The sequence below is a fragment of the Alternaria dauci genome, chromosome 1 (assembly GCF_042100115.1).
Source record: "Alternaria dauci strain A2016 chromosome 1, whole genome shotgun sequence".
Classification (NCBI taxonomy): domain Eukaryota; kingdom Fungi; phylum Ascomycota; class Dothideomycetes; order Pleosporales; family Pleosporaceae; genus Alternaria; species Alternaria dauci.
Window position 1 is genome coordinate 129,095 of NC_091272.1, and position 19,331 is coordinate 148,425.

At 54.3% G+C, this 19,331-nt stretch overlaps 6 protein-coding genes across 6 annotated transcripts; 4 read left to right on the forward strand and 2 right to left on the reverse strand.

Moving 5' to 3' along the window:
- Positions 1 to 920: 920 nt before the first annotated feature.
- ACET3X_000025 (uncharacterized protein) lies at positions 921 to 2,329 on the reverse strand (the record flags this gene model as incomplete). Its single annotated transcript, XM_069447524.1, has 2 exons — positions 921 to 1,085; positions 2,279 to 2,329. The coding sequence occupies 2 exons, from the start codon at positions 2,327 to 2,329 to the stop codon at positions 921 to 923; spliced, it is 216 nt and encodes a 71-aa protein (XP_069310267.1).
- Positions 2,330 to 3,387: 1,058 nt separating this feature from the next.
- ACET3X_000026 (mitochondrial 54S ribosomal protein mL40) lies at positions 3,388 to 4,058 on the forward strand (the record flags this gene model as incomplete). Its single annotated transcript, XM_069447535.1, has 2 exons — positions 3,388 to 3,580; positions 3,652 to 4,058. 2 exons carry the CDS (start codon positions 3,388 to 3,390, stop codon positions 4,056 to 4,058), a joined length of 600 nt encoding a protein of 199 aa, XP_069310268.1.
- Positions 4,059 to 4,426: 368 nt separating this feature from the next.
- ACET3X_000027 (uncharacterized protein) lies at positions 4,427 to 6,513 on the reverse strand. Its single transcript, XM_069447546.1, has 3 exons — positions 5,881 to 6,513; positions 5,318 to 5,396; positions 4,427 to 5,265 (listed from the first exon to the last, which is right to left on the reverse strand). Exons 1-3 carry the CDS (start codon positions 5,919 to 5,921, stop codon positions 4,774 to 4,776), a joined length of 612 nt encoding a protein of 203 aa, XP_069310269.1. The 5' UTR covers positions 5,922 to 6,513; the 3' UTR covers positions 4,427 to 4,773.
- Positions 6,514 to 7,011: 498 nt separating this feature from the next.
- Positions 7,012 to 10,585, forward strand: ACET3X_000028 (uncharacterized protein; the record flags this gene model as incomplete). The annotated part of the gene is made up of 4 exons (XM_069447557.1): positions 7,012 to 7,736; positions 7,803 to 8,035; positions 8,087 to 8,346; positions 8,393 to 10,585. The coding sequence occupies 4 exons, from the start codon at positions 7,012 to 7,014 to the stop codon at positions 10,583 to 10,585; spliced, it is 3,411 nt and encodes a 1,136-aa protein (XP_069310270.1).
- Positions 10,586 to 11,679: 1,094 nt separating this feature from the next.
- ACET3X_000029 (uncharacterized protein) lies at positions 11,680 to 13,464 on the forward strand (the record flags this gene model as incomplete). Its single annotated transcript, XM_069447568.1, has 3 exons — positions 11,680 to 11,916; positions 11,990 to 12,517; positions 12,604 to 13,464. The coding sequence occupies 3 exons, from the start codon at positions 11,680 to 11,682 to the stop codon at positions 13,462 to 13,464; spliced, it is 1,626 nt and encodes a 541-aa protein (XP_069310271.1).
- Positions 13,465 to 14,535: 1,071 nt separating this feature from the next.
- ACET3X_000030 (uncharacterized protein) lies at positions 14,536 to 18,165 on the forward strand. Its single transcript, XM_069447580.1, has 3 exons — positions 14,536 to 14,999; positions 15,049 to 16,880; positions 16,938 to 18,165. The coding sequence occupies exons 1-3, from the start codon at positions 14,907 to 14,909 to the stop codon at positions 17,935 to 17,937; spliced, it is 2,925 nt and encodes a 974-aa protein (XP_069310272.1). The 5' UTR covers positions 14,536 to 14,906; the 3' UTR covers positions 17,938 to 18,165.
- Positions 18,166 to 19,331: the final 1,166 nt, after the last annotated feature.

Here is a 19,331-nt window from a genome sequence, read left to right on the forward strand (position 1 = left end):
GGAGATTGAGGAGAATGAAGGCAGCAACTTGGGGTTTATATATTCTTGAGAGAAGGTTACGGTGGTTTGTCACGTGTGAAGAGGAGAGAGTGATTAACCGGCGGTGCTTCAAAGTGAATTGAAAACTACTAGATCAATCACGGAATCAGAACGCAGGCAAATCATACACTCATTCACATTGCTGTGGTAACCTCGGCCATTTCACACACAAGCTTCACTTCTGACCATCTGTTTGATTGACGACGAAAGATACCAGATAAACGGTCGTCTATGGATCAAGACATATGTAGCGAAGTAGGACATTAGCAACCCACTTTCGCCTCTGAATGTCTAGCATTTCATGACGACATTGCTCGCTGTGTCGCAGAATCTTGTGACCATCTTGCATTCGCCATCGGAGATGGCGAGAGTAGGGAGGGTCATGACCAAAAGAGTTAGTATAATGGGGAGAAGTGCATGATTGACTTAGTCGTACTAGCATTTGACAAGGACGGTGGTTTGAAGATGTTTGATAGAAGATGCTGGTGTAACTGTAGAGATGACGTAGTAGATAGACGAGGAAGGATGGCTGTATAATTAACATATGTGCTCCTGGTCGGGATAGTCAATATTGTTCGAGTGCGAAAAATTAGGTGCCGAAAGGCGAACAACCCCCACACAATTAACGTCATCTTCGAAGAAAGTCAAAATCTGATATTACTCAACCTTGAAACCAGCACATCATCATCAAAGTCATGCCAAGTACGAGCGTCACGATATATTGATAGACTATCAACATACAGCTACACACTCCATCCATGGAGACTACACGTCTCCATGCTCAGCGGTTGGTTGGCGTGCACAACCGCATACCCCATATTCCATATCCATATCCGCACATCACTAACCCACAAACGGCCCAGTAGCGGCGCAACAGCCACTTAGTGATGAGGGGGAGTCTCGTGGTTCGTGGGTGAGTCGTCGGACTCGGGGTACTTCCAGACCTTTCCGAGGGGTTTTCCAAAGCAGCCGTATATGCCTTGCTCATTGTAACTGCAACTGGGTGCCTGTGGCTTGTAGGGAAAGGGGTTGGGGTGTGCGAGGGTCTGGTGTGGGAGTAGCGATTAGTGCGTGTTCAGGATGGGGACGGAAGGTGGAGGATAGGGATGTGTTGGGACTTACTGTGGGCAGGCTCATCATGAGAACTGCGATGACGGTGGAGAGGCAAGCGGTGAGCTGCATTGTGGTAGTTTAGGTGAAGTAAGGGGTTGGTTTGAGAAGTGTTGTGGTGGTTGGGATTGTGAGTTAGATCAGTGGGATCTTAGAAAGTATGTGGTATCTGAGAGATGAAGAGATGATGAGTACTAGACCGACAAGTGAGGTTTTTATACTTGCAAGTCTTTCTACCCAGCTTTGAAAAGGTTGCATACGTGTACAGTATACGTTGCAAGTTGAAGAGGCTCAGGACTGGAAAGTCCTCGATGCGCAATTAGACGAAATTCGTATCGATGGTTCTTGTTAACAAATGACCCTGTATTCTCACTTCGGAATGACGCTTACTCAACTGTACATGTCATAATTACAGATGTAGCTCGACATGTCGGTTTTTCTTAGTCAAAAGTTGGTCTCGTGTATGGAGCAAGAGTACTCAACGCCGTCCGTCGGCCACAGCTCACAATACTCCAGTACCTAACACGTAGACATGCACAAATTCTACCATATTCAAGATTACCTGCATACGCAAGATCCTGCAGAACGCCCAGGATTCACAAAGTGGACAGACAGACAGGTGATAACGATATTAAGACGGGTTCGTTCATACTGGTTACATGGCATACGTGTACTCTCAACAGGACCATAATCAAGACTGCAAGACCAATCAGTGGAATCTACCACCCAACTATCACGAAGCCACCTATCGCCTTTCAAAACCAAAACGCATCCCCTCCTTCCCAATCTATACTCATCCCCAGCCCATCCACGTTCCCACATTTAACCCATTTCCCCAAAAATCATTGATACGGCTCCGGTCCATCGCTAGGCCCCAACTCAGCCTCATTAGAAATACACTTGACATTATTCCCTAGCCCGTGCAAATCACCACAATAGTCACCACCAACACAGTCCTCATAGAACCGCCAGTTACCTCCTTCGCAGATCTCAATGTAACCCATGTAATGTGCACAGCGCTTTGCGCCGTCGCTGATCACGGTGCAGTCACGACCGGATTTCTGGTCGGTTGCGAGAGCCTGTGTGGGGTTAGTTGGGTGGTGCAAGGGGGAGTGAGGAGGCGACTTACAGTGGGGAAGAGGAAGGCCAGGGTGGTGGCGAGGAGGGTGGAGTACCGCATGGTTGTGGAGTATGGAGAGGGTTGGTGGATACGTTGGATTTGGATGTTATTTTGTGGTGGGTTGGAGGTAGTTGTAGATCTTTCGCTGTAGGCTTGTAGTTGTAGTAGCTTTGGAGTATTTGAAATTGTCTGGGAGGCAAAGAGAGAATCCTGTGCCTTTTATGCTAATTTCTCAAATTTGCGATGAATCAAATTCCATATATTCATAACTCGAGAGGTTGTGGGTGGGTTCTTAGTTCTGGGTCTTCGCGGTACCACGGTTGTCAGTGGTGGAGCGAATCTCAATTGTCCAATGCTTCTAGGTGAGTGCAGCAGAGACCGACCCATGGTTAACGTGTACTGTAAGTTGTACACAAGACCTATGCTATGAACCAAGGTTTTGAAGCATATGAAACTTGCGTAATTTTTACTAGAATGCAATGTAGCGGACGTTGCATGCTCTGACTAAGTGCGGGCTCCGTGATCCCAGTTACGAGGCCATGTCAGCCATAATCATACGCGACTCCTTTCGAGGCGATAGCGCATCGCTTGAGCGCCATGCGGTCCGCATATTCGCGGGCGACTCGATCGCTGTCACTAGAGAGTTCGCGCTCGCGGGAAGCATAGTAGGTATGTTTCGGTAGAAACAACCCTAAATGTGCGCGCGATAACGCTCCGTTCTTCTGGTTCGATAAGTTTCTCATTTCCTAGAGTTGCAATGAGCGATGAGAAATGGTGCAAAAGTTTCCGTGAAGCTCCGGCTGCAGGCGCTCAACACGGCGTCGACGTTCGATAACTCGCGAGAAGCGGAAGGCGAGGCCATCGTCATCGACAAATGTGTTCACCGTCAATCCTCAGCAAGATTGTATGATGGGTCTCCTAGCAGCAACAAAATAAGATGCACAACGCAATTTGTCGTTGCACAGTAACATCCGCCGCCATGCATATCCTCCAACTCCACTAGCCCCTCTTGGCGAACAAGGGTCTCTCCGCGCATCGCGAATTTCCACTCCAACCATGCTCACCACCATCGCAACCACCGCCGCCGCCATTGCGCCTCACACAAACCCCCCACAACCATGAACCTCTCCATCTTCCGCCCGGTCTTCCGACCCTACAAAACACCATCGCCACCACAACCAACGACCCTACTGCAACGAACCGCAAACCAGATATACCCGTCATACCCCAAAACCCAACACACACCCTTTTCCACCACCCCCTCCCTCCAGAAACGCACAAAAAAGGGTCCAGGAAATGATCCTAGGATAAGTACGTCTCTCCTCTCCCCTCCTCCCCTTCCCACCCCTCTACAACAAAGAAAACTAACAAATCCCTACTAGCAAACATCCGCTACCACCTCTCCCACCCCCTCACCCCCCGCCCCCTCCACTTCTCCCGCACCCGCTCCCTCCGCCACTGGACCATTCACCGCGCGTGGCTTCTCTTCCTCCGCAAGCGGCGCTGGGCCGAGGAACGCGAGCTGGAACGGCAATACATGGCTATGCGCAGTGCATGCGAGCACCTGCGCCTGATGGACAGTAACGGCAACCTTGTGTCTGAAGAGGAGGCGGGTGGGCAAGGTGCTGATGCTTCGAGATTGGGGGTCAAGGGCAGGGAGGTGGGCAGGTTGTATCGCAGTGCGATGTTGAAGAGGGGGGTGTGGGGGAGTGTGCCGGTGGAGTATGGGAGGGTTGTTACGGATTTTCCGGGGAGGGAGGGGTGGAATCATGAGTGGGTTAGGAATTGAATGGAGATTGAGGGTTAAGGGGAGGTGTGAATATATGTGTATATTGTATAGGACACGGGAATTTGTGGTGTTGGAGGCTCATGTATCGAGAAAACATGTATGCTGGCCAAAAAGGGAAAATGCAAGTGTTCAAACGACAAAACACGTTTATGACGGTACACTGATAAGCAGGAACAAATCCAACAGCTTAGCTATAAATTACCGCTAAACAGACTGTACGATCTCACTATTCTACATCTACACCCCTAGCCTCATCCACCGTCCCCTTGTACATAATAAAGCAAAAAGCTCAGAAAAGAGCGGACGATGATGGCAGTTCTCTTCATCACATCATCAGCCAGACATCGCAAAGTGAAGAGGTAAGGAACCGCAAATCTTCGCAACATGTTCGCACATCTTCTAGCTAGAGCCTAAGCCGTCGACCTGATGCTACACAACAAAGCCCAGTACACTCTATCGACTGCAAAAAAAAAGAGGAGTACAATGCCGTACGCTCAAAAAGATGAAAAGAAAACAAAAAACAAGAATCGAAATTGACGCCCCTCGCCCCAAAATATATCGCCAACTCCATGATGTTTTACTCCGCCCAATGCAGTAATGTGATGTGATGTCAGAAGAAGAAGAGGAAGCGCAAGAAGAAAAAAAACGGACCAAGATGCCAGAAGAAAGCGACCAAGAGGAACACTGTCGTCGTGTCCATCAAGTCCAACAACACTCAAAGAACAACACACCCACACCCCGGATTCTCCTTCTTATCCACACTCAACAACGCGGCCCTCGTCGCCGCCTCAAACACATCATCAACGCCATCCCCCGTCAAACTACTACATTCCAAATACTTCCTCGCGCCAATCATCTCCTTCATGTCCGCGCCCTGTTTCGTCGTCGTAAACCTCAAGCTCTTCTTCCTCATCTCCTCCTGCGCAAGGGGATCATCCCTTAAATCCTTTTTCAGAGCAACAAGAATAATGGGCACAGTGGGGCAGCGCTCGCGCGCCTCTTCGGCCCACTTGTGCTTGACATTGTCGAGGGAATCCGGCGAGTCGACGCTGAAGCCGATGAGGATGACGTGGGCTTTGGAGTAGGCGAGGGGACGCAGGCGCTCGTAGTCTTCTTGGCCGGCGGTATCCCAGAGGGCGAGTTGCACGGATTTGCCGTCTACTCTGCAGTCGGTGACGTAGTTTTCAAAGACGGTGGGGACGTAGCGCTGGGTGTGTTAGAACAATCATACTTTTAGAATTTCAGTCACGTGGACGTACAGTTGGAAAGTAACCCAGAGTAAAGACGCTCAGAAGACTAGTCTTTCCGCAGGCACCGTCGCCGATGATGACGAGCTTCCTAGAGGCACAGGATCAGCATAGTGTTCGGGTGTCGCATAACGTATGAACGCCATGGTGTGACGGTGTCGGCGTGACCGAATGGCCGAAAGCGAGCAGAGAGGGTGTGCATGTACTGGATGACCGCAAGGAGAAAGAATTGAGCGCGAGTCGATAAAAAGTGGACATGGGGAGCCTGTAGGGTGGCCTATTTTTAGTCGGACGTGTCGTCGGACCGGGCGCGCCAATGCAAGCTATGGCGCAAAAGCCGGGGTGCCTCAGCTCGCATGTGCTGCAGTCGGGAATATTCTCCTGCAATGTACATGCAGAGTTTGACGGGGAGCGGATGGAGAGATACAGGTCATGTCGTCAAAAGAGACTCGGGCGGGATGAATAGAGTTGAAAAAGCAATGCGCGCACTCGGACAACGAAAAACGGTGATGATGAAAGATCGACATGGAATAAGTGAAGTTTGACCAGGGTCCAAAAGTGAAGTTTAAACGTACCTGCGCATTACAGGCTCGCCATTCTGCTGTTGCTGTGCCATTGCGAGGGCAAAATACCGCAGCTGGCGGGGTGTTGTGAAGTGTTGGGTTTTGTTGAGCGGGTGGGCGCGCGTTCGGCGTGGGTGTCGAGGTTGCGGTGGTGTGCGGGTGGCAGGATACAGCCAAGTAGCCTATTCCGCGCGAGGTTGCGAGTGTAACGGAAGCGGAGGGAGTGTTTTGTGGTGGCGTGTCCGAGCAGCTAGCGCTGTGATGGGAGCGAGTGGTGAATGGCGTCGATGGGCGATGCGTCGATGCGACGGGTATCAGGACGCCGACGGGTGCCAAAAGAGGTCAATGGAGGGGCGGAGGGCAGGCGCAGAGTGAAGCGACAGACGACCGGCAGGCGGGAGCAGTGAGTGGTTGTGGTGGGTGTTGTGGTGAGTGTCGCGGTTGTGTGTTGCGACGACGGGGGGCGGGCGTGTGTGATGTGTGAAGTGTCTTGGTGACGGGGAGGCGTTTTAATAATGAAGCTTGGGGACGATCACGGCGGAGACATGCACGAGCTAGAGCAGCCGAGGGCTGGACGGGGGACCGAGTGCGGTGTGGGTGGGTGGTATGTGTGGTGGGCGAGGGCGAGGGCGAGGGCGTTGGCGTGGGAGCGTGTTGAGCGATACGAATGGCCGTCACGCTGCACAGCCTCTCTGCCGGGTTCCAGAAGGCTGCTGGGGGTGCCAAGACGTGGCACTTGCGGCAGGTGCGAATCGCAACGTCGGTACCACAATGGGCCGTCGACCGTCGACCATCAACAAGACGCTCCCACGCTCCGGCATGTGCTAACCAAGACGCCGCCCCCGACCGCACGACGCCCACACACTCGAGAGCGCGAGACGCTGCAGCGACGCTGAACCCCCCAGGAAATCGCATACTGCCGCCCGTCGTGTGCGTGCCCGGCCCCTCCTCCACCCTGCTCCCACCTCCCTCCTCTCACTTTTGCTGCCCCGAACGAGTGGCTGTTCGCTAGTCTGCCCGCGCCAACACCGGACACGTCGCCCACGACACTGCGAGACGGCCCTCTAACACGTCTGCCAGCACACCGCGGCCACGCCATCCCCAGACATGGCCCAGGGCACCCGCGGGCCGACGCCGGCAACCATGGCGTCCAGCGGCACCGCGACGCACGATCCCACCCCGACGGCCGTGAACCGCAAGAAGCAGAAGCGACGGGAGAAGGAGGCCGCCAAGAGAGCCGCTCAGGAGCCGCCAGCGCCCGCCTCTGCGCCTGCGAGAAACGGCGTGTCGTCTGGTCATGCCGCTGCTGCTGCTGCTGCTCCTCGCCCCGGCCAGCAGCAACAGCAGCAGCACGCGGACCCCGAGCTGGACGAGCGGGCCTACGACGAGGGCGACTACTACTCGGACGACGACTACGAGCACGCGTACGGCACAAACGGCGACTACCAGCCAGCCTACAACCACGTGCCCGTGCGAGGCAGCACAAACAAAAAGTCGAGGCGGAAGAAGAAGGCGCCCTCCGCTCCGCCGCCGCCCCTCGACTACACGCAGCACGTCGCCTCACGCCTCAGCCCCGCACCCGCCCATGCCATGTCGCCCGCCCGCTCGGTCGCGCGCTCCGGCTCCAGACAGGACCGCATATGGAACACGACCATGCAGGACGAGCGCGACCGCATACGCGACTTCTGGCTGTCCCTCGGCGAGGAAGAGCGCAAGTCGCTCGTCAAGATTGAAAAGGAGGCGGTGCTGCGCAAGATGAAGGAGCAGCAGAAGCACTCGTGCAGCTGCACCGTCTGCGGGCGCAAGCGCACCGCCATCGAGGAGGAGCTCGAGGTGCTATATGATGCCTACTATGAGGAACTCGAGCAGTACGCCCACCACCAGCAAGACGTCGGTCGTTTCATTCCCGAGGCTAATTATGGTTATGCGTCCAGTGCTCCCCATCACCCGCGCCCCATGCTCAACTCCCACCCCCACCCTCCCCCCGGCACCTACGACGACGACGACGACGACGACGGCGAAGAGTACGACTCTGGCGAGGACGACGACGAAGACTCGGAATACGACAGCGAGATCTCGTCCGAAGGCGACTACAGCTCCGGCGAGCCCAGTCTGCCGCCTGAGCCCTCCGACTTTCTCCAGTTTGGCAGCAGTCTGCAGGTCAAAGGTATGCATTTTCCTAGACCCCTCCTGGGAGCATGCTGATTCATCCGTCTAGGTGGCATACTTACCGTTGCTGACGATTTGCTCAAGAACGACGGGAAAAAGTTCATCGAGATGATGGAGCAGCTCGCCGAGCGTAGAATGCAACGAGAAGAAGATGCCCAGGTCCAGGCTCATCCAGGTGCCCAGCATCGCTCCTACAGCGGTCACAGTCACAGCGCCCCGCCGCCCGACGAAGACGACTACGACGACGAGGGCGAGGACGAGGAAGAGTACGACGACGACGACTACGAGGAGGACGAAGAGGACGAGGAAGTGCGTATCTGAAGTTGGCGTGTCTGTCTGCAACTAACCCCGCCAGGGCGCCATGACCGAGGAGCAACGCATGGAGGAGGGCCGACGCATGTTCCAGATCTTTGCAGCGCGCATGTTTGAGCAGAGAGTGCTCCAGGCGTATCGAGAAAAGGTGGCCGCAGAAAGACAGCAAAAGTTACTCGAAGAACTAGCAGAAGAGGACGTGCGGAAAGACGCAAAAGAGGCCAAGAAAGCAAAGGAGGCCCAGAAGCGAAAGGAGAAAAAGGACAAGCAGAGGCAGCTAAAGGCAGAGCAGGAAGCGAAGAAGGAGGCCGAACGCGCAGCCAAAGAGGCCGAGGCCAAGGCTGCAGAAGAGAAGCGGCTCGAGGAACAGCGCAAGAAGCGCGAAGAGCAGCGGAAAAAGAAAGAGGCCGAACGCAAAGCGCAAGAGGAGGAGAAGCAGCGCAAGGAGGCCGAGCGTCTGAAGCGACAGCAGGAAGAACGCGAGCGCCAGCAGGAAGCCGAGAGGAAAGCACGAGAACAGAAAGCACTCGAGAAAAAGGCCAAGGACGAGGCGAAACGCAAGGAACGCGAAGAGCGAGAAGCGAAAGAGAAGGAGGCCAAGGAGAAGAAGGCCCAGGAGGAAAAGGAGCGCAGGGAACGCGACTCGAAACTCAAGGTCGACAAGAACCGCACGGCCAAGGAGGACCAAGCCGCCGCTGCTGCTGCACACAATGCTATAGCTGGAGCGAAGAAGTCGTCACAGCCAGCAGTCGCGGTGCCTCCCCAGTTGCTGAAGCAGAACTCGTCTGCTGGAATGCCCTCGCCACTTGTTACGCCGGCTGTACCAAAGGCCCCAACACCCAGCCGGCCACGCCAGACGTCGCACCAAACCTCCCACAGCTCATCTCCCAAGACGCCTCACGCTACGCTGGGAGCGAGCAAGTCAACATCCCCCAACTCTCAGTTGCCGAACCCGTCAATACCAAGGTCCATCTTGACCAAAGCACCAATCCCACAGCAAGGCATGTCTAATCTGCATGGCCAGCCGACTTCTCCGATGCCTCCTATGGGACCGCCACCGGGCATGCAAGGGCCACCAGGACTCGCAATGGGCAGCCTGCCACCAGGCCTAAATGGCTTTCCTGGCCATACTTCCATGATGCCCGGGATGATGGGCCCCCGTCCAAACATGCCATTTTACCCCCAGCCCGCGCCCCAGAGTTTCCGTGGCTTCCCACCACCGGGCATGCACACACCAGGCGCCCTTCCCATCGGCCGTGGTGGTTTTCCAATGGATGGACCACCGGGGTTTCCAGCACCTCCTGGCTTTACCGCCCCGATGCCGACCGCGTTTTCAATGGGCATGCCGACGCATTCCAGACAGGGAAGTGGATCGTTTGAGAGACTGTCGAATGAGAGCCCTATTACAGGGCCGTCCGCTCAGCCCATTCAACGACCTACACCTATCAAGCGTCCAAGCAGTGTAAAGGAAGACGGTCAGCAAACCGGGAGCGATGTAGATGAACTCGCGAACCACCTCGGCAGCAAAGCCTTGCTGGACGATGACGACGATATACCCGAGCTACCTGAGAACAGACGCCCGAGCATGCAACAACACGGTTCCGTGCGCGCGCCTTCCTTTGGATTCGCGGATATCCCCGGTAGCCAATACGGGTCCTTTGGTGCACCAGGCGTGGGCGGTGGTAGTATCTGGGGCACGCCTCCGCTCGGCGGTTTCCACCCAGGTCCTGCGAGCGGCAGTGCTGGTAACTGGGGCAACTCGCCCACATCCAACATGTTCACCTCGCCCTTTTCTCTGAACGGAGGTAGTAACGCAAGGGGCATGGAGCGCCACGCAAACGAACACCGCATCGTCTGGCTCCGCCGCACCATCTGCGCTGCATGCAAGACGCTCGGCCCCCGCGCCGCAGACACAGATGGCTACGTCGATGCAGCGGAAATCCACAGACAGGTCGATGCAGCACGAGGCGCGCTGGACCCTGTGCCTGTCTCCATGGACGAGATGAGGGAAGCGTGTGATATTTTGGATGTCACGCATACGAATGGTGGTGGCACGCTCGAGTATAAAGAAGTGGAGAATGGCCAGCTGAGTGGAGTTAGGTTCACAGAGGGTGCGCTGGGAAATGCGTCTGCGCCGGTCGGGTTGGGCGAGATTGGGAGTCCGGTGCCGGGGCATAGTGTGCTTGCGGGCGGGTTTGGGGGGAGGTTTCCTGGGCTGGGGGCGCAGGGGTTTTGAGTGAAAGGAGGAGGGGGGCGTGGCGGATGAGCTGGGTTGCTTGGGGAGGATGTGACGCTTTTGCTCTCTCTTTCCCCTTTTGAGCGCCTGGTTGGTTTTCTGTTTCTTTGTGTGGGAAGCTGTTGGACCGAGTAAAAACTTGTTGGTGGTGTGCTACTCTTCTTTTCTGGCACGCAGCGTTCTTCTGGGTCATGTCTTGATTGACGGGACTTCACTGCAAATAGTCTGGTCTTCTTCCCCTTGTCTCATTTTTTGCAAGGAGAGGTAATTGAGTTGGTTCGAGTGGCAGGATGTGTGTTTGGACTGATGGATGTGATGTGAAATCTTGGTAACGACGTTGTATTCGAAGATAACTTTTTGTATGTTGTCTCAGTGGTGGCTATAGTTACTAGCTTACGTCATGCAGAGACGTGACTACGACGCCTTTACAGTGCATGCATGGGACGACACCACAGCTTCCCCTTCCGAACAAGATAGTTGCGCAAGAAGGAATGTAGTTCGTATTCTAGATTCTTCTACATTGAACGGGTAGCAGCGGATATACTTCCAAACTCTATCACCGCCGGAAACGTGGTTGCTCGTCGCATGTTGACAACGACATGGTACGAGAGAGGAGCGGTCAAGCTCTCCGCTTGGTTGGCAAACCAGTGCGTGAGACGAAACCCCGCTATTGCTGTGACATGGCATGGCACGGCATGGAAAAGGAATATGGAGAAAATTGGTAGAGGTATTATCATGGCGTGTTTGAATGGCTTTTAGACGAGTAGATTGCATGCTCTGGGTGAGTGAAGAGCGGATAGCTGGATACAAGACCTAAGAATAGGACATGAGAGATGGAGAGTGAAAATGTGTTAGTCAGGCACGCATCATGGCCAACAGGGCATGCAGCCCTGCATGCATCATCCCTGCTAGCGTGCAAGGACGGCGGGGTCAAGAGGAGAAGAGCCTCATAGCTTCAGCTTCCAGCTCAGCTCAGCTAGCTATAGAAATACAGGACCGCATTCTCATCTTTTCTGATTTTACCGATTCTGCCATCACTACCACCGGCTTGTTTTCCACGACCCGTTACGCTTTCTTGTTTAACACACGCAAACATGTCCGACCCCATCGCTGACGCTGCGCAAAAACATCCTGCGCCCGAGGGTGTCGTGTACACGTATGGTACAGCGGGTTTTCGTACAAAAGCAGAGGTGCTGGATTCGGTGCTTACACGTGCTGGTCTGATTGCGGCGCTGAGGTCAAGGTCGCTGAAGGGGAAATGGATTGGCGTTATGATTACGGCTTCGCACAATCCGCCTCAGGATAATGGTGTGAAGCTTGTTGAGCCGATGGTAGGTTTCCTCTCTCTCCCTACCTTCTTCCGATGACAGAGAAAAGGGACATGGCTAACGCTATGTGCACCAGGGCAACATGCTCCAAGAAGACTGGGAAATCCTCAGCACCAAAATGGCCAACCAGGCCACTCCCGCCGATGTATCAAAATACTACGCCGACATTGCCGCACAGCACAAAATCGATCTCGACAACACGCCTGCCCGCGTCGTCGTCGCACGGGACACACGTGCCTCTGGCTCGCGCCTCCTCGAGTGTCTCAAAGACGGGCTCGACAGCGCGGGCGCCGAGACAAAGGACTATGGGTTCCTTACCACGCCGCAGCTGCATTACATGGTGCGGTGTCTGAACACCGAGGGGACGAAGGATGCGTACGGGGAGCCGACGGAGAAGGGGTACTATGAGAAGTTTGGGAAGGCGTTCAAGACGGCGTTGATGGGGAAAGTGCCGCAGGGGGGTTTGACGGTGGATTGTGCGAATGGGGTTGGGGGGCCGGCGGTGAATAAGTTGGTCAAGTATTTGCCGGGGAAGGAGGAGGGTGGGTTGGAGATTGCGGTTATCAATGATAATGTGATTAAGCCGGAGAGCTTGAATGTCGATGTAAGTCCCCTCCTCCCCTCTTTCCTCTTTCCACTACCATCTCTGTTGAGGAAGAAGAAGAAGGAGTATGTTAATGGCTGTGATAGTGCGGCGCAGACTACGTCAAAACCAACCAACGCGCCCCTCCCTCATCCAAAGCCGGCCCCGGCGACCGTTGCTGCTCTCTCGACGGCGACGCCGACCGCGTCGTGTACTACTTTAAAGACGAAAAGAACGTCTTCCGCCTCCTCGACGGCGACCGCATCGCCACGCTCGTCGCCTCTTTCCTCGGCGACCTCGTGCGTGCCAGCAATCTGTCCGACAAGCTCAAAATCGGCGTCGTGCAAACTGCTTACGCAAACGGCGCGGCGACAAAGTACGTCGAAGAGAATCTGAAATTGAAAGTCGAGTGCACGCCCACGGGCGTCAAGTACTTGCATCATGCGGCTGAGAAGATGGATATTGGTGTTTATTTCGAGGCGAATGGACACGGCACGGTCATCTTCTCGCAGGACACATTGGCCACGATTGCGAGCCATGAGCCACGGAACCCGGGCGAAAAGGAAGCACTAGATGTGCTGCGTGCGTGCATCGAGCTCATCAATCAAGCCGTCGGCGACGCGCTCTCGGATTTCTTGCTCGTCGAAGTGGTCCTTGCGCATAAGCACTGGGGGCCCCAGGAGTGGCTGTCTACGTACACGGATCTGCCTAACCGCCTGTTGAAAGTGTTGGTGAAGGATCGTACGGTGTTTAAGACGACGGATGCGGAGAGGAGGTTGACGAGTCCGGAGGGGTTGCAGGGGCTGATTGATAGGGAGGTGCAGAAGGTGAGACAAGGGAGGAGTTTTGCGCGCGCGAGTGGAACGGAGGATGCGGTGAGGGTGTATGCGGAGGCGGAGACGAAGGCTGAGGCGGAGGATTTGGCGAGGAAGGTGGCGGGACTTGTGGAGGGTGCGGGGGGCAAGTAGGGGGTGAGGCTTGGGGATGTGTATGGGAAGATGGGGAATGAAAAATAGATCTGGGAGAAGTAGAAATTAGAAATGCCGTTGGGAGTTCTTTCGAGTACAAGTAGGATGCTTGGAGTGCTGTGTTTGTCTAGGATACAATGATGTCTGTAGGCTCTTTGAGGGTAGCAATCATGGTGATGGGTGGCTTTGGTGTTGATTCACGAACGGCATCAGTCGATGCAGGCACATACGATTATGCAAGGCGACTTGACAATATCGTGATACTGCTCACGTGAAACTGACTTTAGAGATATTCGTTGTGGTGCTATGACCACAAGAAAAAGCAACGATGGATACCATTATAGTACAGCAGGGTAATAAGTGCACCCGTAGACCCAGCTTCTTGCTAAACGACATTTATCATGGGTTTTGGCTGCAAGATTCAGCAGTCGAGATCTATATTATCAGCAGATACTCGACCAACTCGTCTCGAAGTAATTGTACCTCAACGGTATTCTGACCCTCATCACCCACTCTCCTCGACCAGTATCAACACTGACAGGGCACCGGTCCTTCAATCCAGCTCTGCCAATCACACTCCACGTCGCCCACGAATCTTAAGCATGAACGTGGCCCATCTCCTATGCGCCGAAACATGCATATTTGAAACGGGCAAGTGGGCAGCCTCATCCGAAGAGGCGCCTGCACCGCCACACAAGTCATCGAGTTATGCATGGTCCATAATGTTGAACAACCAGATGCATGTCGAGAGCGGAGCAGTGCACAACAACCTTCCACGTTGATGCTCTCCGCAAACCAAACCCCTCGGTGCTAAGGGGCGATTATGTCCTCTTTTCTTTCCCTTCCCAACAGCTCGCATGGCGTGGCCAGGCCTAGACGCCAAAAATAAAATCAACCCGCCAGCGCTGCCAGAGCCGCGTAAACGGCGCGTCGAGGCAGCGAATCAGAGCACGTGCCTGAGACGCCATGACGACTCGCCGGCAAGCGAACCCTTGCCGATTTTCCCTTTGGACCTGACAGGGATCAACGGCCCTTTTCCCTTTGCACCTGCGCTATCCGCTTTCACTTTGAGGGACGCGACGACGCTCGTGTTCTCTCTCACTACTGTTGCCGTTACTACTACCACTGCTTGTCTCTTGGCTTTCTTTACTCTGTACACTCGTTCTACTTAGCGCATATACCCCCCACGTTTTCTTTGTTTGTCGAGACTGAAAGAGGAACCGGTTACGACCACCAGCGCACTTTACGAGAGAGCGGTGCGCAAGAGCAGGATCATCGCTCGAAGACATGCGCTGAGCTGTCTGACGCAAGATCGACCCTCGATACGAACGCTCGTTGACGTGCACACGTAACACGTGCTACACCCACCCCATTCACAACGCTCATTACACACACCACATTCGCTGCGCACGTTACACCCCCTCCACTGCGCCGCACTCGCTATGGCCTCACCACCGAATATGCTGCTCCGGCGGGACCTGAGCATAGAGCAAAAGTTTGAGCAATTGATGTCGGACAATCCACTAGGCGCCTCGGTACATCCAACCCCAAGCCATTGCATGCATGCATGTCTGACCACTCCAGGTATCCCAAGATTCAGTCCTTATCGCTATCGGCACATCCTTTGGCATCACCGCCGCCATCTTCGTCCTCTTCCTTATACTACGCCCTTTTAATACCATTGTGTACGCGCCCCGCCTCCGACACACCGACGAGAAGCACCGCCCCCCGCCTCTAGACAAGTCGCTGTTTGCGTGGTACCATCCCGTCTTCAAGACGAACGAACCAGAGTATGTCGAGAAGATTGGGCTCGATGCGACCATCTTCCTGCGCTTCTCGCGCATGTGCAGGAACATGTTCGTTGTCCTCGCCATTGTGGGCTGCGCCATCATCGTCCCCGTCAACGTAATAAAGTCGGTGGAATTCCAAAAGAACTTTGACGGAGACATGTCAGGCAAGGTCATCTTCCTGATGACGCCTAGGGATCTGTTTGGCCGGGTGTTCTGGGCGTTTGTCGTGCTGGCATACATCATCGACATTATCGTGTGCGGCTTCTTGTGGTGGATGTACCGTGCGGTGCACCGGCTGAGACGCCAGTACCTCGAGCACCCGGACTACCAGAACAGTCTGTATGCACGCACGCTGATGATTACAGATATCAACCGCAGCTTTCGAAGCGACCAGGGTATCGTCGAGATTACGGATAGCTTGAAGACGACGCCCGAGGTGCCGCGCGCGTCCATTGGGCGCAATGTAAGGGACCTCCCAGACCTCATCGAAGCGCACGAGGAAGCCGTCATGGAACTGGAAACGGTTCTGGCGAAATACCTAAAGAATCCGAACAAACTCCCCGCCGAACGACCCCTGTGTACCCCCTCGAAGAAGGACCCAGAGTACACGGACCGATCGCAAAAAGTGGATGCAATCGATTACCTGACAGCACGCATCCAGCGCCTGGAAACCAAGATCAAAGAAGTCCGCGAGACAATCGACAAGCGCGATGCTCTATCGTACGGATTCGCCAGCTACGAGACCATCGACTCGGCACACATGGTCGCCTTCGCCGCGCGCAGCAAACACGTCAAAGGCACCACGGTGCGCCTCGCCCCCAAGCCCAAAGACATCATCTGGAAGAACCTGACGCTGGACCCCAAAACGCGGCGTTGGAGGCGCATCGTGAACAATTTCTGGATCACGCTGCTCACACTGCTGTACTTTATCCCCAACGCCCTCATCGCCGTCTTCCTCTCCAAGCTCAGCAATCTCGGCTTCGTGTGGCCAGACTTCCAGGTTGAACTCGCCAAGCACGCCGATTTCTGGGCCGTGGTACAGGGTCTCGCTGCGCCGGCTCTCACGTCGCTGTTCTACTACTTCCTGCCCATTATTTTCCGGCGGTTGAGTATCAAAGCGGGTGACCAGACCAAGACGAGTCGGGAAAGACATGTCACAGCGCAGTTGTACGCCTTCTTTGTCTTTAACAATCTCTTCGTCTTCTCGCTCTTCAGCGCGGTGTTTGGCATGATTGTCATGATTGTCAACCTCGCGGCGGAGCAACACGTTCCGTTTATGGATATCTTGCGGTCCATTGCCTTTTTCGACACGACGATGCGCACGCTGTGCGAAGTCAGTCCGTTTTGGGTCACGTGGCTCGTGCAGCGCAATCTGGGCGCTGCGATTGATCTCGCGCAAGCGGTCAATCTCGCGTGGGGCAGTTTCTCCCGCAAGTTTCTGAATCCGACGCCGCGGGAGCTGATTTCGAGAACCGCGCCGCCGCCGTTTGATTATGCGAGTTATTATAATTATTTTTTGTTTTACTCGACGGTGGCGTTGTGCTTTGCGCCGTTGCAGCCGATTACGTTGGTTATTGTTGCTATTTATTTTACGTTGGATAGCTGGATGAAGAAGTATTTGTTGATGTAGGTCTTGTCAGCATATACCCACGAAGATACAGGTTGCTAACGATGGTGGGATAGGTACGTCTTCTGCACCAAAAACGAATCCGGTGGCGCATTCTGGCGCATCCTCTTCAACCGCATGCTCGTCGGCACGTTCCTGTCCAACTGCATCGTCGCGCTCCTCGTCGTCGCCCGCGGCTACGACTCCAAATGGAACATGCTGGCTGCCATGGCGCCTCTACCCCTCGGCCTCATCGCCTTCAAGTTCTATTGCAAAAACACATTTGACCACTCGCTCAAGTACTACACCCAGGGTACCCGGACTAAAGGCACAGAAGCACCCACGCCCATTGATAAAGAGTCGCGCCGCAGAGACCGTGTCGCTGTGCGCTTTGGTCATCCCGCGTTGTACCAGAAATTGACGGTGCCAATGGTGCACGAGAAGAGTAAACACCTCCTCGCTGAAATCTACCGTGGCCGGCTCGATGGCGATGTGGGTGATAGCGCGGCGTTTAGTGATATTTATATGAAGCGCATGAGTAAAGAGCATCCTGGTAAGCCGGCGACAGCGGCACCGGCGCCCTTTGAGTTTGTCTCAGAGTCGAATATGGATTTTGAGAATTTTAAGAATAGACCGGAGTTTAGTGATGAGCATGGGGGCGAGGGGTCAGTCTACGGCGGAAGTACGACGGGTGGTGCTGGGGGTCGACCGGATAGTCCAGGGGGTAGTAGTCACTGGGGCCGCGGCAGTGATCGAGGTCGTCCGTCTAGTCAAGACTCTCAGCGCACATTCAACACCGGAGAAGACCCGGGGGTTTTGTATCCCCAGGGCTACCATCAGACGCCGAGTGCGCTGAGGGATTATAGTCCGAGTCCGAGTCTGGATCTGAGGGCCGTGGATTCGAGGGATGAGGGTGGTGCGAGTCCATTTTATGAGATGGGTAGTGATCAGGGGAGGTTGGTGTCGGGGGCGGCGCCCATGGGGATGGGGAGTGCGAGTGGGGGGCATAGGGGGCAGGAGCAGTATACGCCGTATAGTCCGAGTAGAGATGGGGCGAGGGATTATTTTGCGAGGTGAGGACGTGGAGAAGAGACGAGGGTAGTATGGCATATTGAGACGAATTTCTTTGAGTTTTTCGAAGAGTGCGGTTATAGATTTCCTTTTTCAAGCGGCATCAGCTGTGCGAGCGTGGCATGGCCTTGCGAAAGCGAAAAAGTCGTATTTAGGATAGAGCAGTGCATGCAGCATTCTTAGATAAATACCAGGACCACAAGGTCTTTTTTTGCTTTATCAATAACTCTATTAGCGATGCGCACGCAATGCTCTGGCACTGCTATATACGTAATTCTTAGGTTACAAGTTTCAGTACGGCTGCGTTTTGGATACAGTATCGTTCAAGGTCATTTCTTTAGTACGACTGTCCGTTCTCATTTATCTTTGCGCATACTAAAGCTTTTCTACGCCGGGTGTTTTATCTCTTCCCCTTGTACCTCCTCTCCTCGCTTTGACCCCCCTAATTCAACTATACAATTTCTACTCTCCGCCCTACATCTTCCACCATTGTCCTCCACCCTCCAACTCAATGTCCAGCTCTCAACCTCCAACTCTCAACCTTCAACCCCCAAGGTTCACCATCCACCGTCCACTCCTTAACTAGTACCACGGGTTGCACGTATATACCATCGATGACCGGCCGGAAGATGAAGGCAACGATTCTCGACTTGACCAGCCCTTACTTCAAACGACTCCGAGAGGACGACGTTGGGATGGTTCGCAGCTGGCCCTTCTAGGTGGCCTTCAACCCAAAAGACCTGGTCAAGCAAGCCTTTGTTCCTTACGGTAAAGGTCGCAAGGTTGTTTTGAGGCCAGGTTGTGGCTAGGATGTTGACTTCTATTTCGGTGTTTGGGAAAAAAGCATCCGGGGCGCGTCCGGCACGGAGAACTTGCGTGATTTCTTGTCTACCGGTGTGGACTGGGTTGACATCAACGGGTCGGAAGAGAGACATGCATGAGCCTTGTCGGGCGACGAGAGATGGGGAGGGGAGGGGAGAGCTGTAGACGGCTGGAATACCGTCGCCAGCATCATCCAAAACCAAATGGCGGTGGCAAAGAGGAACATGTTGAGTTCTTTGGATGTTTGACCTAGGGGTCCTAAAGATGTGGCAAAAAGTGTTGTTGTAAGGGATGATTGTAGCGGACTCAATACTGATTGATAGTGAGTTGCGAAAAGAGGTGCTCATGCCGTATATTTATAATCGAGTAATTCTTATCCTTTTGTCACAGGCAGACTTCCCCAATGTCTGTCCAAGTCAACAATGCCTGTTCAAAATTGAACTATTCTCGTAGTAGTCATTTGTTCCAGCTTGAAGTTCGGCCTTTTGTTTTTGAGTTTAGAGAGCTAACTGCTCACTGCTTACTCCTTACTCCTTACTGCCCACGACGTACTACGCAGTGCTACGCTGGTGAATAGG